The 17,766-nt window shown below is 42.5% G+C and overlaps 1 protein-coding gene across 5 annotated transcripts in view; it reads left to right on the top strand.

The window, feature by feature from the left end:
- Nucleotides 1-17,766, top strand: part of LOC115180595 (triple functional domain protein) — a 133,346-nt gene that overhangs the window by 30,143 nt on the left and 85,437 nt on the right. Inside the window, exon 1 of one of the 5 annotated variants that reach the window (XM_029742844.1) lies at nucleotides 10,202-10,462. The exons of 1 other annotated variant lie outside the window; for it this stretch is intronic. In XM_029742844.1, the coding sequence (XP_029598704.1) occupies nucleotides 10,324-10,462 (139 nt within the window). In that variant the 5' untranslated portion in view covers nucleotides 10,202-10,323. Of the gene's footprint in view, nucleotides 1-10,201; nucleotides 10,463-17,766 lie in introns of those variants that run through there. 3 more of the 5 variants (XM_029742836.1, XM_029742798.1, XM_029742809.1) reach the window with 3 other exon arrangements.

The raw sequence follows: 17,766 nt of genomic DNA, 5'->3' as shown, positions 1-17,766 counted from the left end.
TTTCTCTATGTGTGTGTCAGGTTTTTCGTTAGGAAAATGTGGTGCCGGACATTTGACCGGCAGCATTTTAATTTAACTGCTAGACAATGAAAGAACAATGAAAACCAATCGAACATGAGAGAAATAGGCTACTGGTTCCACGGCATAAGTCTTTATAAAATAATTGCCACCATGTTTCTATGGTCGGATCTTACTTTGAAGCAATGTAAGACATGCCTCATAATAGGAAGTAAAACGTTCAGGTTTCAAACATTTTAGTATATGTTTTGAAAATGCACAGGCTACTGCCTCCAGCCCATTGCAAAGTGGTGTGTGATGCGCTGAAGCCTGCCTACCGTTGCCTTTATGCACTTGAATGGCGAATGGGAAGTGTGCTTCAATTACCAGTTGAGAAATAAAAATAATAGCTTTTTTTTCCGTGGCCATCAAAGTTGTTTTTTAACACGCAATCTTATTTAGAATTGTTACGCAATGATTGGGCTTATAAAAGCACATTCTTCACTCCAGCAGCAACTAACGAGCTGTTTAAGAAGCTGTAGCAGCAGCTCTCACGCTGTCTGAAAGATTTCCGCTCATAGGCTTTGTATCTGCATGCTCTGTGTGTGTGTGTGTGTGTGTGTGTGTGTGTGTGTGTGTGTGTGTGTGTGTGTGTGTGTGTGTGTGTGTGTGTGTGTGTGTGTGTGTGTGTGTGTGTGTGTGTGTGTGTGTGTGATAAACATAACGAGTAATGAAAATAGACACCCGTAGGCTTGGGCGGTATCCAGATTGTCATACCTTCATACTGACCTTGTGCAAACTGGGATATTCGGTAATATCGGCACTGAACACAAGAGGCGATTTTGAAATCAGAAGGTTAGCAATACTAAAAAGTACATGTAGAATCCAATAGAGAATGCTAACTAGATGCTAACAAGCACATTGTGAACATTTTATAGAGTCTCTGACCTAAAGTATTTGCAGGACAGACATCCCAGCTCATAAAGTTATACAAGTAGCTAAAAAATGCTACTCACAGTTTGCTGCATGCACAAAACAAATATTATTTTTGATTCAGGAGGGGATTCTCTGTGTTACCAAGCAAAACATGATTTTGGAAGAAGCTAACCACTTAGTTAGATGGCTAACTAGCTACTTAATTAAAACACCAAATGCACAACTGCAGAACATTTAGCAAATTTTTAAACAGTTAAACAGATTTTTCAACGCTGATACCGATTATTGGAGGACCAAAAACCCGATACCGATTAATCGGCAGATTTATATATATATATATATATATATATATATATATATATATATATATATATATATATATATATTTGTAATAATGACAATTACAACAATACTGAATGAACAATGAACACTTTTATTTTAACTTAATATAATACATAAATAAAATCTATTTAGTCTCAAATAATAATGAAACATGTTCAATTTGGTTTAAATAATGCAAAAACACAGCGTTGGAGAAGAAAGTAAAAGTGCAATATGTGCCATGTAAAAAAGCTAACGTTTAAGTTCCTTGCTCAGAACATGAGAACATATGAAAGCTGGTGGTTCCTTTTAACATGAGTCTTCAATATTCCCAGTGGGGGGCTCACGCCTCCTGCCTCTCCCTCCCCTCAATGCAGGTGGACTGGTCCTAGCCCGGTCCCCTGCAACTCCTCCTCGCCTGGGATGTGCCCGACTGGCTCCATCCCCTTTCCCCGTTAGGCACGGCTAAATGACGCACCGATGGGCGGGTGTGTAGGCCGCTACCGAGGGGGACTGGGGGTGTCCAGTGAACCGGGACTTCCCAAAATGGTCTCACATTTTTAAGCGGCTTGAGTATCGCCCCGTATCCTCGCGCGGCACTGGGAACCCAGTCAACTGCTCTGCGCCCTGGCGCAGGCAGGGGTTTAATGTCTCCTCGGCTTCACCGGCGCTTCGGCGACGACGCAGAGGAGCACCCGGAGGCCCCCTTAAGTTAAACCTATTGTCTTGAACTATGGCCTCTCGCTTTGGCGAAGGGCGGGTGGGTGAAAGGAGGGCAACCTCCCCAAACCCGCCTAGCCACTAGCCACTAGCGAACTGTCTCTGAAATGCTAGTGCAAGTGGTAAGGGAGGCAGCCTTCTCGTAAGGCTCCTTCAACCCCCGCCTACAGTCCACCTACTGCAGGTGTCGACGGCATGTAAACAAGAGTTGCCTCGATACTGGTCTACTGCAATTAGGGTCCTGCAGAGGGTGACGGCTATTGATCGCATTAACTAATGCGTGTGCGGTTGCACCTGACCCGATGATTTGCAGTAGAGCTCTTGACACGAAGTCTGTTTAAGAAGTTTTAGGTTGTAATTGTTATAGGAAATATGACGCGTCGATTATTTATCTCTATGCCATTTGTATTTCATATACCTTTGACTATTGGATGTTCTTATAGGCACTTTAGTATTGCCAACCTAATCTCGGGAGTTCATAGGCTTGAAGTCATAAACAGCACTGTGCCTCAAGGATTGCTAAGAGCTGCTGGCAAACGCAGTAAAGTGCTCTTTTTATGAATGCTCACGAGCCGCCTGCTGCTGCCTACCACCGCTCAGTCAGACTGCTCTATCAAATATCAAATCACAGACTTAATTATAATAAACACACAGAAATACGAGCCTTTGCTCATTAATATGGTCAAATTTGGAAACTATCATTTCGAAAACAAAACGTTTATTCTTTCAGTGAAATACGGAACCGTTCTGTATTTTTATCGTATAAGTATAAATATTGCTGTTACATTGCACAAACTTCAATGTTATCTCATAATTATGTAAAATTATGGCAAATGAATTACAGTCTTTGTTTGGAAGAAATGGTCTTCACACAGTTCGCAATGAGCCAGGCGACCCAAACTGCTGCATATACCCTGACTCTGCTTGCACTGAACGCAAGAGAAGTGACACAATTTCCCTAGTTAATATTGCCTGCTAACATGCATTTCTTTTAACTAAATAAGCAGGTTTAAAAAATATACTTCTGTGTATTGATTTAAAGGAAGGCATTGATGTTTATGGTTAGGTACATTTGTGCAACGATTGTGCTTTTTTCGCAAATGTGCTTTTGTTAATTCATCATCTGTTTGGCGATGTTGAAGTAGGCTGTGATTCGATGATAAATTAGCAGGCACTGCTTTGATTATATGCAATGCAGGACAAGCTAGTTAACCTAGTAATATCATCAAACATGTGTAGTTAATTAGTGATTATGTGATTATGTGAATATTGATTGTTTTTTATAAAATAAGTTTAATGCTAGCTAGCAACTTACCTTTGCTCCTTGCAGCCACAAGGTCCTTTTGATGCTGCACTCGAGTAACAGGTGGTCAGCCTGCCACGCAGTCTCCTCGTGGAGTGCAATGTAATCGGCCATAATCGGCGGCAAAAAAGGCTGATTACCGATTGTTATGAAAACTTGAATTCGGCCCTAATTAATTGGCTAATCGGTCGACCTCTACTTCATAATGAAAAATTATGCGACAGGTGAAATGAAGAACGCAATCTTCTTTATCTCCTAACTCATTGCCCAAGTTGACTGCATGTATTTACTTAAATGTAGATACAAATATTCCCATTTATAAAAACAAACATCAATGAAATAGTTTCAACGGTATTGACGGTATGGAAAAACCACCTTGTGGCTATTTCTAAATTATGCAAATGAACCTATAGACCGATAAGCATGACCGGTCAAATGTATATACATCGACTGGTATTTCCATCAGTGAATAGGCTAAAAAGCATTATTTTACAATGGGATTTTTTTTCAATTGGCCAGCGGCAGTTTTATTTATATGGCTTAAAAAAACAATACTGTCCAAAAGCCGGCTATTACCGCCCATTTGTCTGTCTCTCATGTGTGTGTGTGTGTGTGTGTGTGTAGACTAGTAGACCATTGAAAGCCCTCCATGGTTGTTCCTGTGGGAGCAAGCTGTGACTCCAAAGCTTGTAAACAGGAACCAGCAGGGTTTTAACAGACTCACAGCCCTGCAGGTGTTTGGATTGAACACACACTCTCCTTCTAGCTAGATGTCTTTCCTCTTCTTCATGGTTGCATCCCAAATGGCACCCTATTACGTTTTACCTATATAGTGTTTCCTATATAGTGCACTACTTTTGACCTGGGCCCATGGGCTCTGATCAAAACTAATGCACTACATGGGCCCTGGTCAAAACTAGTGCACTATATAGGGAAAAGGGCACCATTTGGGACATAACTCATGTTGAGTGCTTTATTTCCATTGTTCGGGCAGGAACTAGCATGGATGTTGACCCTGTTTAGACCCATGCACTTTATCTGACATGGATTGTCTAGTCAAATGATTATATTGACAGAAAGAGCCTGACAAAACTGTTATCTGTTAGTTTTGAGAATTCATCATTCCAATGACATTGTAAAACTGTCTTGTTAATTGTAGAATACAGGAATTCAGGTTGTTCCTCTGGTATGCTAGCTAGCTGCTATCCCAGGTCATCTGCTTGGTTTGGAGCTGATAAGAGAGACAGGTTGCATCCCAAATGACGCCCTATTCCCCATAGGGCTCCGGTCAAAAGTAGTGCACTATAAAGGGAAAACGCTCCTATTTGGGACGCATCTGGGATCTTTTTCTTGTATGTGTGGTGGTCTGTGAATGGCTTGACAGGCCTTGTTAGGTCGACTCAGGCCTGCTCTTTAGCCTAGTGTTCTACCGAGCCTGACATGAGTTTGCCCAAGGGAGAGTCCTCACCCTGCTGTAAACATTGTCTGGGACAGGGTTACCTTTAGGGGTCTATTACCTGCTGTATGTCTCAATGGTCTGTCATATATCAACTGTCCCTCTGTAGTAACACCTGCAGAGCTTTCTCAGTCATTCCCCTCAGGTAGTTGGGTTCAAGTATGATTTCAAATCAAATCAAATTGTATTTGTCACATGCGCCGAATACAACAGGTGTAGACCTTACAGTGAAATGCTTAGTTACAAACCCTAACCCACAAGGCAGTTTAAAAATAAATTACAATAAAAAATACCTTAAAAAAAAATTTGAATAAGAAAAAAAAGTCACAAATAATTAAAGATGTTTTCTTTCAAATACTTAAGCTGCACTTTATTAAGCTTTTCTGGCTCAATGGAACAAATGAAATAGTCCCAAAAGGGCAAACCACGCCCATCTGGCAGCCCAGGCAGACACTCTAAGAGGGATTTGAAAGAAAACAGATACTATTTGAACCCAGCTGGTCTGGTAATAAGGTGGGTGAGAGGTAACTGGCCCCGTGTCATATAATTAAATGAAGACATGAATATGCACGATGTGTCTGTGGGTGTTTCATAGTGATGAGCAGTGGAGTGCTGGGACCGGTCTTTGATCCTGAATTTGAATTGACATTGGTTGCTTCCCAAATGGCACCCTATTCCCTACATAGTGCACTACTCTTGACCAGGGCTCTGGGAATAGGGTGCCATTTGAGACCCAGTACGAGTCTCTGATGGGAGTATTGGCAGCAGCTTTGTCACAGAGATACTAAAAGCCTGGCTCACATCCTCTCACATGACCTTTTAATTTCACTATGTTTAGCTGGTGTCAGTATTTTGCAGATGCAGACTGCCGTTTTTATTGTGAGGTTTGGAAGGTTTCTCTGTTAGGCAGATAGTGTTTTAGCCAAGTATCTCTACTGCTGTCAATGTTGTAATCCTCCTCAGTCACGACATTGGGATTTCTCCTGGTCTGTGTCCACATCAAGGATACATCCCAAACGGCACCCTATTCCTTATATAGTGCAATACCCCATAGGGCTCTGGTCAAAACTAGTGCACTATATATGGAAAAGGGGACCATTTGGGACGTGACCCATGTTGAGCAGTTTATTTCCATTGCTCGGGCAGGAACTAGCATGGAAGTTGACCCTGTTTAGACCCTTGCACTTTATCTGACATAGATTATCTAGTCAAAGGATCCTTTTGACAGAAAGAGACCAATAAAACTATTTGGGGTACTATTTGAACCCAGCTGGTCTCAAGTTTCAAGTTTCAAGTTTTAATATCACATGTACAAGTACAGTGAAATGCCTTTCTTGCAAACTCAAAACCCAACAATGCAATAATCAATAACAATGTATTACTTTAAAAAAACACAATAAGAAGTATGAAATAGACAATAAAGTAAGTAATTAAGCATACTATATACAGGAAATGTATTTTTAAAGTCAGTTCCAGTACCATATTTACAGGGTCTGGTAATAAGGTGGGTGAGAGGTAACTGGCCCCGTGTCATATAATTAAATGAAGACATGAATATGGAAGACGTGACAGTGGGTGTTTCATAGTGATGAGGAGTGGAGTGCTGGGACCGGTCTTTGATCCTGAATTAGAATAGACCTTGACTGCATCCCAATGGCACCCTATTCCCTACATAGCCCAAAGGACCCTTTTCAAAAGTATTGCACTATATAAGGAATAGGGTTCCATTTGGGATGCATCCTTGATGTGGACACAGACCAGGAGAAATCCCAATGTCGTGACTGAGGAGGATTACAACATTGACAGCAGTAGAGATACTTGGCTAAAATACTATCTGCCTAACAGAGAAACCTTCCAGTCCTTTATAAAAACACCAGTCTGCATCTGCAAAAACCTGGTTAAATAAAGGTGAAATAAATCAAATTTAACAATTTTAAAAACATAGTGAAATTAAAAGGTAATGTGAGAGGATGTGAGCCAGGCTTTTAGTATCTCTGTAACAAAGCTGCTGCCAATACTCCCATCAGAGACTAGTACTGTGTCCCAAATGGCACCCTATTCTCTATATAGTGCACAGCTTTGACCACAACCCTGGTCAAACTAGCAACCTCCATGTTTAAATGAGCTCATCTGTGCTGTCTTCTTGGCTGAGTAATGTTACCTCCTTAAGCTCCCACCTACCACCCCTCCTATCATCACCAATGATTGGAGGGTGCTAGAGATCGTAGCCTACATGATTGGATAACAATCATGCAGCCAGCAGTTTAACCCAGGTCAGATGAAGCCTTCACTCCTGAGACGGCAGCAAGGGCTAGCACCGCTCCGATTGGCTGACTGAACCCCAAGGGGTGTGTGTGTGTGTGTGTGTGTAGGGATTTTTCTGCCATTGTAATCCTTGGGTGGGCAGCCTGAGTGTTAAATTGGGCAACAAATCCAAACAATGTAAGAAATGTCATAAAAAGTTTAGATGGAAAAACTTAAATGACTAAAACCAGATATAAAGTATGTAGAAAATATAATAGAATGAATTTAGCATTTTTTATTTTGTTATTATGTTTGAGCATAAGAACACGGCATTAGCCATTGTAAAGTGCTTAGAATTGCAGGAAATACCCTTTAATTAAAACTGCAACAATTTTCACTCAGCTCCATTGAAAAATGCATAGAATTGCAGCAAATTTGCTTTAAAACTGCAACAAATTCCCTCAGCTCCATGGAGAAATGTTTGAATTGCAGCAAATTGCCTTAAAAATTCTAAAATGTCTTTACACTTCCAAGATGGGGTGTGTTGGAAATTCAGTTGTGCCCATTGCCACGCCCCTGCCACACCCTGCCACACCCACACCTATGCCCCTTTTTCATCCAGAAAAACAACCTGTGTGTGTTGTTAACATTCTACTCATGTAACAGAGGAGCAGCAGACAGACAGGCAGTCAGTAGCTCACTAAGACCAGTCAGTCCACAACAACTGTGTATGCATTCATCTATCTGCCCTGACAGCCAGTGTTTTATTACACAATGGCTGATGTAGGTTGGGTTTTGGGAATCCCAAGGGTTTTTTTGTGGTTCAATACAGACATCATTGAACCCTGGGCCCTGGTCAAAAGTAGGCACTATTTAGCAGTGTACGGACATCTGTGTCCAGTGGGATATTACTCCTCTTACTTCAATTTCAAATTCAATTTAAGGGGCTTTATTGGCATGGGAACATATGTTTACTTTGCCAAAGCAAGTGAAATAGATAATAAACAAAAGTGAAATAAGCAATACAAATTTACAAAAGTTCTAAAAGAATAAAGGCATTTCAAATGTCATATTATGTTTATATACGGTGTTGTAATAGTTAAAGTACAAAAGGGAAAATAAATAACTTTTACTTCTCCTTCTCCTCCTTTTCCTCCCTCTCCCTCAACCTCTCTTACTGCCTCCTCCTCCTCCTCCCCCACTCCTCCTCCTCCTCCTGCTCCTCCTCCTTAAGTTCACCTCAGGGAACACCACACAAGACTTTATTGGTTCATCTCAATGGCTGGTGCCTCAAAAGACAATAGGATGGCTCACACCAAAAACATGTAGTGCCGCAAGCATAAAAAGAACACGGAGCAGATCAGATGCTCGGCTCCCGAGTGGCACAGCGGTCTAAGGCACTGCATCTCAGTGCTAGAGGCGTCACTACAGACACCCTGGTTCAAATCCAGGCTGTATCACAACCGGCCGTGATTGGGAGTCCCATAGGGCGGCGCACAATTGGCCCAGCGTCGTTCGGGTTTGGCCGGTGTAGGCTGTAAATAAGAATTTGTTCTTAACTGACTTGCCTGGTTAAATAAAGGTGAAATAAAAACTAAAAAGATGCATACACTGCCCTGCATAAGGGACTGTAGATGAATGTAGCTCATTAGCTAACTGGCACTGTGCAATGCTGTACCATCAACTCTGCCAGGTCTTCCTGCTGGAGACCGCTGTAGAAGTTAGCTGTCAATGGCCCTACTTGTAGAATGTGGTGAAGAATTTAGGCTGGGTCCATAGCGCGCGCATGTGTACAGTTGTGACGTCTACCATCTTTCCTCCCATCTGTCTCTGGCCTGACAACTGCTCATTCCCTCAGAGCAGCTGAGCTGACAGGGATGGTCACAACAGCACAGACCGGCTCACACATCATTAGACATTAGATAGGCCACCAGGGCCACAACGCAAACTTCTACACACACTAACAAGGCTAACTATACGTTGCGCTAAGGTTAGGATGTGACATTACCGGGGTATACAGGTAATATTGCTTACTGCATAACCATTTTTAAAAACATGCGTTTTCTCCTTTTGTATCTACTACATAGTGCACATTGACTCTTAGAAATAAGCTGTTGAAATAGTCTGTTGTTGTGTATTTGTTAGTGTAATACATCAGGAAAGCACCAACGGCTGACCGTTAAAAAGGCACATTCTCTATTGACCACTGGAGCCAGGGGACCATGTCTCTTACAGAGTCATTGCACTTGCCTGGAAACCGTCCACAAAGAAATCTCCTTTCTCTCCCCTGTGCTTGGTTGTCGAGTGTTATTTAATTCCGATTGGTTTATTGAGTTGCTTTTGTTATCGCCTCACAATCGAAGCTACATTTCATAGAATGTCCTAATGAATCGGCTTCTCAGAGCTCACTGAGTTCTGCACTTGTTCTATTGTCTGACCTCCATCGTTTGGCCTCAGCTGCTGTGCTGTGCTGCCCAGTTTGCAGCACTGTTACTCTGTGAAGGCCTTATACACTCTCTCTATCGGCTTGTGTTCTTTCTCTCCCTTTCTCTTCACTCTCTCCCTCTCTCTTCCCTCTCCCTCTCTCTCCCTCTCTTTCTCTCTCCCCCTCGCTCTCTCTCCTGGCTCTGTGTTCGGCTCTCTGTTGTGAGGGGAGAGGGGGGGCAGTGAGAGGAGCTGGGCATGATCTGGTTTGATTCACCTCAGTGGAATAGGGCAGCCAGACTAAATCCCACTGTGGTATAATAGGGGATATAATTAAACAACGGAGGCTGTTTACACCCTGGTCACCTGACTAACTCAGGATGGCAGGAGCGTCTCTGTGGATACTGTAGAGGTGTGTTGGCATGTGGGGGTTGGTGAAATGGATCGGTGGGTTAAAGGTGGGGGGGTTAAGAACGGGAGGGGACAGCTGCTGCTGCCATGTCTTTGCAGCTGTGGGCACTGACCTCTCCACCACACCCGTCTTCCCACAACCCATCTTTGTCATGCCACCTCACACCCCACCACTACTGCCAGTATTTGCTGCCTACCCCCTCTTCCTCTTTCTCTCTCTCTCTCTCTCCCTCTTTCTCTCCCCTCTATCTCTCTCTCTCACACTCTCTCTGACAGACAGCTGACTCCCCCTGACCCCCCCTCTTACAGAGGACTGTTATGCCTCCCCAGTTATTTATTCCTGATGGCTTAGTGAGATACGTGCCTGACCACAGACCGACCGACCACCCTGGACAGGCCTCAGAGACGAGCCTTGTTGTTCCTAAGTGGAGTTTCCAGGCAGCCAGCTACTAGACTGGGACTGGTTTTAGTCATCTCGAGTTGGTAGAGAGATCTCAGATCTGATCTGGTCATGGCAGGACTCACAGTTCTCTTTCGCTTCCTCTACATGGGCTTTCTGAGGGACAGGGGGAGACAGCAGGGGAGACCGCAGGGGAGACCGCAGGGGAGACTGGCGCTAACAGACCAAAGTCAAACTTCTGAAGAGAATGGTATGTCAAACCTAATACTCTTCGCTTTCATCTGCATTGCATGCTCTTTGGGGTTGTAGGCTGGGCTTCTGTATAAGCACTTTGTGACAACTGCTGATGCAAGAAGGGTTTTCTAAATAAATGTGATGGAAATTGATTCACCTATGTTATATGCTGTCTGTGTTAGCGCCACGTTACGTCATTCAGGTGGTCTGTCTTTATGTGGTATTGGCTGTAAGTAAAGACCTTTTACAGATAATTTGCCTTTGTGAGCTAAGGCTAAATAAACCACCAAGTTACTTCTGCTTTCTCCCCTATTAAGAGAAACAAACGGCAATTCCCCCTCGACTTTCCTTTGAAAAGCTTTAAACCTAGCTACATGGTAATGTGCCTGCTGGATAGACTCTCTCTGATTGACTAGAGATACTGGCTATAATAGGGGTATCAATGAGTTCTTGGTTCTGGTCATATCTTTGAAAATCCAGTCAGGTAAAAAGCTTATGTCTTAATTAAAAGGGCAGTATTGTATTTTGAGGCTTGACTATGCAAATAAGCCAATAGGCTGAGGGGTAGCCTACATTGTCTAATTCTCTATATGGCAATCATAATTACTTTGCATATTACATCATACAACACAATACAATGCAATGTCAATATACAGTCACCTATTTGGCCCATGGTGTTACAGATCAAGTGAAAAATCATAAATGAATGTCAAGCCCTTCATAATGTAAAAACGTTTTTAAAAGTCTCATGCAATGTAGGCCTGCATTGAACACCACATATAGGTTACTGTAGGCTATATAATAGAAATCAAAAGCTATTTTCATGTGACAATGTTATGGGATTTGCTCCATTGGTTTTGTTGGTAGGCCTACATTATGCTCAAATAGCCACAATAGCCTATTGACTACTGTCTAAAACTGTAAAGGCACAGCCTCAGTGTTCACTACAAACGCGCGCTGGAAGTTACACAAAATTGTCACAACGTTCAACTTCCCGCTCACAATACCAAAAATGTGCTCAGTGTCCCAAAAGAATTGAGGGAATATTGGTTGTAAGTAGTGCTGGGCTATATGGCCAAAATATCATATGATGATATTTTTCACATTTTTTACAGTATTGACTGTATTTTATGTTTTTTATTAATAATAAAAGTTCTAAATATGATTTATGAATAGTTCATGACCCTAGGGTGGAAACATAAATTATAAGTGATTTCAATGGGTCTTTCTCCATTCTGAATGTTTTGTACTGTTCAATCCAACTTCAAACAATTTCTGCATTTCCAGCACTTTTGTTATAATTTGCATACTGTGCCCCACAGAGCTGCATAATATGGGAAAACATCTTGGCCTAGTTAAATGATGAACTGTTGGAATCATGGTAATAGAATGATGAATCTAATTCTATAGTTGGAATATAGTGGGCAGCACCTTGAACACATTCTTTGACATGACAACGCAGGAATAAGCCGGGGAGGAATTATCAACAGGGTAGGAAACAAAGTGACGTTACATGCACTGGAGTTGCATATAACATTTAACAAAACAAACATTGAAATATCGTAATAGAAGGAAAAGTAAAACCCAAACCGGTTCCTGTATCAATACCGGTATATAGTAAAATAAGGTATACCGCCCAGCCCTAGTTGTAAGTGGGATGTAAATGCCTGCATTTTGCTGGGTAGTGGACAGGGGTCCAGGAATTAGAGAGGGGATTAAAAACAATCATCAATAAAGCCTATTCCACCGCAAATCCATGTACGACAACTGTTTGGTACGGCTTAACTTTTTTCCATGGAGTCGAGAGTGAGGCAGAACTGCTTAATTCAAAGCAACGCTCCTCGTCAGTAAATCTTATTTGGGGGGCAACGGGGACAAGAAAGAAAAGCTCCAATTGGTCAAAAGACCTGGCATTGCCTTCGAGGTAAAGCTTGGTTCCCAGGAGGCCGAGAGGCAGGTTGTCCGATTTTCTTCCTGACATACAGGGCTTGCCTGCCCAGACCAACAGGTATGGTCGGCTGCCCACCTATGATTTCTCTACGACCTAGGATTTCACTAGCTCCTTTGTTAGACAGAGAAAGGTCAAATCAGGAGTTCACGTGGTACCTGTCATGATGGCGGTGTTGGATAACCACAGCTGGCAGTATGCACAGGCAGGGAGTACCCTCATCCAACTGTCAGGTAACATTACAGTGTCTCAGATACTAGTATTCACCCTGTTGTTGCTCTCTGTGTCTGTCTTGGTGCATGATTAGGGAAGATAGTTGATTCTCCCGTTTTGGTAAATACAATGTAATTTGTGTGAATGGTTTGTGTTTGTCTATTTCTGTACATTACTGTATTGCTAAGGTACATTAGTCTCTCGTTGTGTGGTTTGCTGTTCAGATTCCCTCTGTGGCATTAGGTGCTATCAGCTTTCAGAGAAGAGGGGAAGAGGGTAGAGTGTCCTTGACTTATGAAGCTCTGTGGCTCCAGCCACCTAATCTACCAGAGCCCCTATGCTGTAGTTTCCTTATGTATTAGCTATAGGCTAGAGGTCGACCGATTATGATTTTTCAACGCCGATACCGATTATTGGAGGACCAAAAACCCCGATACCGATTAATCTGCCTTTTTTTCTTTTTTTTTGGTAATAATGACAATTACAACAGTACTGAATGAACACTTATTTTAACTTAATATAATACATCAATAAAATCAATTTAGCCTCAAATAAATAATGAAACATGTTCAATTTGGTTTAAATAATGCAAAAACAAAGTGTTGGAGAAGAAAGTAAAAGTGTAATATATGCCATGTAAGAAAGCTAACGTTTAAGTGCCTTGCTCAGAACATGAGAACATATGAAAGCTGGTGGTTCCTTTTAACATGAGTCTTCAATATTCCCAGGTAAGAAGTTTTAGATTGTAATTATTATAGGAGTTATAGGACTATTTCTCTCTATACGATTTGTATCTCATATACCTGACTATTGGATGTTCTTATAGGCACTTTAGTATTGCCAGTGTAACAGTATAGCTTCCGTCCCTCTCCTCGCTCCTACCTGGGCTCGAACCAGGAACACATCGACAACAGCCACCCTCGAAGCAGCGTTACCCATGCAGAGCAAGGGGAACAGCTACTCCAAGTCTCAGAGCGAGTGACGTTTGAAACGCTATTAGCGCGCACCCGGCTAACTAGCTAGCCATTTCACATCGGTTACACCAGCCTAATCTTGGGAGTTGATAGGCTTGAAGTCATAAACAGCACAATGCTTGAAGCACAGCGAAGAGCTGCTGGCAAAACGCACGAAAGTGCTGTTTGAATGAATGCTTACGAGCCTGCTGCTGCCTACCACCGCTCAGTCAGACTGCTCTATCAAATCATAGACTTAATTATAATATAATAAACATACGGAAATACGAGCCTTAGGTCATTAATATGGTCGAATCCGGAAACTATCATCTCGAAAACAAACCGTTTTTCCTTTCAGTGAAATACGTAACCGTTCCGTATTTTATCTAACGGGTGGCATCCCTAAGTCTAAATATTCCTGTTACATTGCACAGCCTTCAATGTTATGTCATAATTACGTAAAATTCTGGCATATTAATTCGCAACGAGCCAGGCGGCCCAAACTGTTGCATATACCCTGACTCTGCGTGCAATGAACGCAAGAGAAGTGACACAATTTCACCTGGTTAATATTGCCTGCTAACCTGAATTTCTTTTAGCTAAATATGCAGGTTTAAAAATATATACTTCTGTGTACTGATTTTAAGAAAGGCATTGATGTTTATGGTTAGGTACAGTCGTGCAACGATTGTGATTTTTTCGCAAATGCGCTTTTGTTAAATCATCCCCGTTTGGCGAAGTCGGCTTTCTTTGTTAGGAAGAAATAGTCTTCACAGTTCGCAACGAGCCAGGCGGCCCAAACTGCTGCATATACCTTGACTCTGTTGCAAGAGAGGTGACACATTTTCCCTAGTTAAAAGAAATTCATGTTAGCAGGCAATATTAACTAAATATGCAGGTTTAGAAATATATACTTGTGTATTGATTTTAAGAAAGGCATTGATGTTTATGGTTGGAGCAACGTGTACCTAAGCGATTATATGCAACGCAGGACAGGCTAGATAAACTAGTAATATCATCAACCATGTGTAGTTAACTAGTGATTATGATTGATTGATTGTTTTTAATAAGATAAGTTTAATGCGAGCTAGCAACTTACCTTGGCTTCTTACTGCATTCGCGCAACAGGCAGGCTCCTCATGGAGTGCAATGTAAAGCAGGTGGTTAGAGCGTTGGACTAGTTAACCGTAAGGTTGCAAGATTGAATCCCCGAGCTGACAAGGTAAACATCTGTGGTTTTGCCCCTGAACAAGGCAGTTAATTAACCCACCGTTCCTAGGCCGTCATTGAAAATAAGAATTTGTTCTTAACTGACTTGCCTAGTTAAATAAAGGTGTTAAAAAATAATAATAATAAAAAAAGAATCGGCCAAATCGGCGTCCAAAAATACCAATTTCCAATTGTTATGAAAACTTGAAATTGGCCCTAATTAATCGGCAATTCCGATTAACCGGTCGACCTCTACTATAGGCTATGTCTGTGTACCAAATGGCACCCTATTCCCTATATAGTGAACTACTACCATGCCGGGCTCTGATCAAAACTAGTTCATTATATAGGGAATAGGGTGTAATTTGGGGCTCACTATATCTATCTGAAAGCAGTGAATTGAACAATGACCATCAAGGCTTCGATGTGGACTCTGGCTAAGCAAGCCCATGCAACTGACTCTCTTTTTGATCACAGAAGACACAGACCGGTGTGAGTAAAAATGGGGGGAATTGCTTGTTTACTCAGAAAAATCTTGTTGTGGTTTATTGTCCAGCCTGGAGATGGTAACTGCATCCCAAATGGCACCCTATTCCCTACATAGTGCACTACTTTTGACCAGAGTGCTATATAGTGTACTGTATAGGAATTGGAGGTACCATTTGGGATGCACTTGTGACCAGTGGTGAGATAATAAATGCAGAAGAATCTGTGGCGCTCCTGGCTCCACCCTCCGAGGGGACAGGAGAAAATGAAGGCCATTTGTCATGAAGATGGCTGAGAGAGAGCTACGGAATGAGATCAGGGTCTACTGTAAATCTCCACCATCTCAACCTGCCACTTCTTCTTCCAGGTGCTTCTCATTACAGCCCTGGGCTACATCCCAATGGGCTACATCCCTGGTCAAAAGTAGTGCACTATATAGAGAATAGGGTGCAATTTGGGACAGTGCCCTGGTCTCCTGTCTGTCCCATATCACCTTGCCCTGCCTCTGTCTCATCATAACAGTCCTCTGTGAGGGCTTGTTGTCGGGTGGAGGTGGGATACTAGAGAAGATGGGGGAACAGATGTAAGGTATAGTCTAGTGTTGGCCTTGCCCTGTATAGGACGGAGAACGGACACATGCTACATTCTCCTTCCTGTACAGGCCAAGTGTTAACCTGTAGACTATAGCTTAGTGTTCAACATTACACATTGTCTTTGGATTGCACTTGTGATTTGTGAACCAGGCTCATAGAAGAGATATAGAGGGATGGATCAAAGGATGAACACCCCGTTGCCCATGGAGAGGCCAATGGTAGAGTTAACAATGCCCCGGTCGATAGAGGGAGAGGGTGCAGTAAAATAAACGAGGTGAGGACAGTATTGGAAGTGTCTGTAAGAGAGGGATCAGTCGACAGATGGCCACAGTGCTACCTTTAAAAGCAGGGAGGGAGAAAAGGGTCATTTCACTAGTTTATAGGCTTTTTGGGGTGATGCACGGAAAATACATTAACATACTGATTACAATGATGTTTTATATGGCAGAGTGGTGTTTTAATAAAAAACTGTAAGAACACAGCTGTGAATTTCTCTACGTAGTACAACACAGTATTGAAGACGCCTAGCCTAGTGTTTTTCATTTAGTAACATTGTCTTAAAGAAGCTGCAACAGCACAATGAAAGAGATTGTGAATCTGTTGAACTGAGAAAGGCTGGGTCTCTTCCAACTGTCTGTGAAGGTCGTACAGCTCTTTAGTTGTTTGGTCTCATCGCTCCCCCTGGTACTAATGGAACAGGAGACTGTTGTTATTATAGTGTAGGTTGTCACACTGGAGAGATGGAAAACAACATATCAACAGCACCATGTAATTGGTCTTTAATCGTCTATGACTGGTCCAACAATATTCAGAAAGCACAGCATAGACACCTGGATTTAAGAATGTATCCGTTTATATACCTACGATTTCACCTTAAATCCAAACCCTGCCCAGTGCCCACCCAGCGTGTCTGGTAAGCTCAATCAAGCGCACCTAAAATATAATATAAAATAAATCAAATAAAATGTTCAACCCAGGTCTGCTAAGTACTAACGGCAGAACCGGATCAGAAAACAGCAGTGACACGTTCTGTAACGTTGAGAGACCTGGTCACTCAGGACTGTGTCCTGTTTCTGTTCTGCCTTCTGCTTATTTAGTCTCAAAAACTGGCAAAAGAAAGTGGCACATCGTTTACTCAGAGGAAATACTATACTTAAACCCCCAGAAAAAGGGTGTCGGTGCTGCGCAGAGCAGAGCCAGGCCAAAGCACACAGCATACAGGCAAAGTTTCCCTCTCCATCCAAATGAGATTAGAGTGTCTCAGGCCTCTGTGACTGGAGCTGCAGGGTGAAGAGAAACACCCACACTTCCTTTGGATTTGAAGTGCTCCAGAGTCAAGCTGAGCTGATTGCATGACACAGCTGTGAAGAATGGCTCCCATCACAGCCCTAGCCATGGCTTTCTTTACACAAGGGCCTGCACCCCAAATGGCACCCTATTCTCTATACAGTGCATTCGTTTATAGGGCTCTGGTCAAAAATGTGCACTATGTAAGGATAGGGTGCCATTTGGGAAACAGTCAAGCTCTACATCCTGGTCCTGCGGCTGTGGCCAGGAACGCTGGGTCTGATTCGCCTCATCAGAAATCATCCCCATACATTTGCACCAGGGCAGGAAATGCATTTAGTATGAATAAGGGAAGTTCACTGTTTGTGGGTTTAGCTACTGTATAACATCGGGGCTGGGGAAGTAGTAGGCCTGCCTTAGCTGCTAAATTATTCTGTCCAGAATGTCCTTATTGATTGGTTTTACCCTCCTCCTCTAGCCCAAAATGAACTTACTTGTCCTGTGCTTGGCTTTTTCAAGCTACTTACTTACTTAAACCCTTTTGCTCCTTGTAGCAACATAGGTCATCCACAAGGTCATCCACAAAACATCCTATTCGGGGCAGAGCACTATGTAGAACATGACTGACTGG

Source organism: Salmo trutta, chromosome 3 (assembly GCF_901001165.1).
Source record: "Salmo trutta chromosome 3, fSalTru1.1, whole genome shotgun sequence".
Taxonomy (NCBI): domain Eukaryota; kingdom Metazoa; phylum Chordata; class Actinopteri; order Salmoniformes; family Salmonidae; genus Salmo; species Salmo trutta.
The sequence above is the reverse complement of the archived record's forward strand: the minus strand, read 5'-3'. Positions and strand labels throughout refer to the sequence as shown.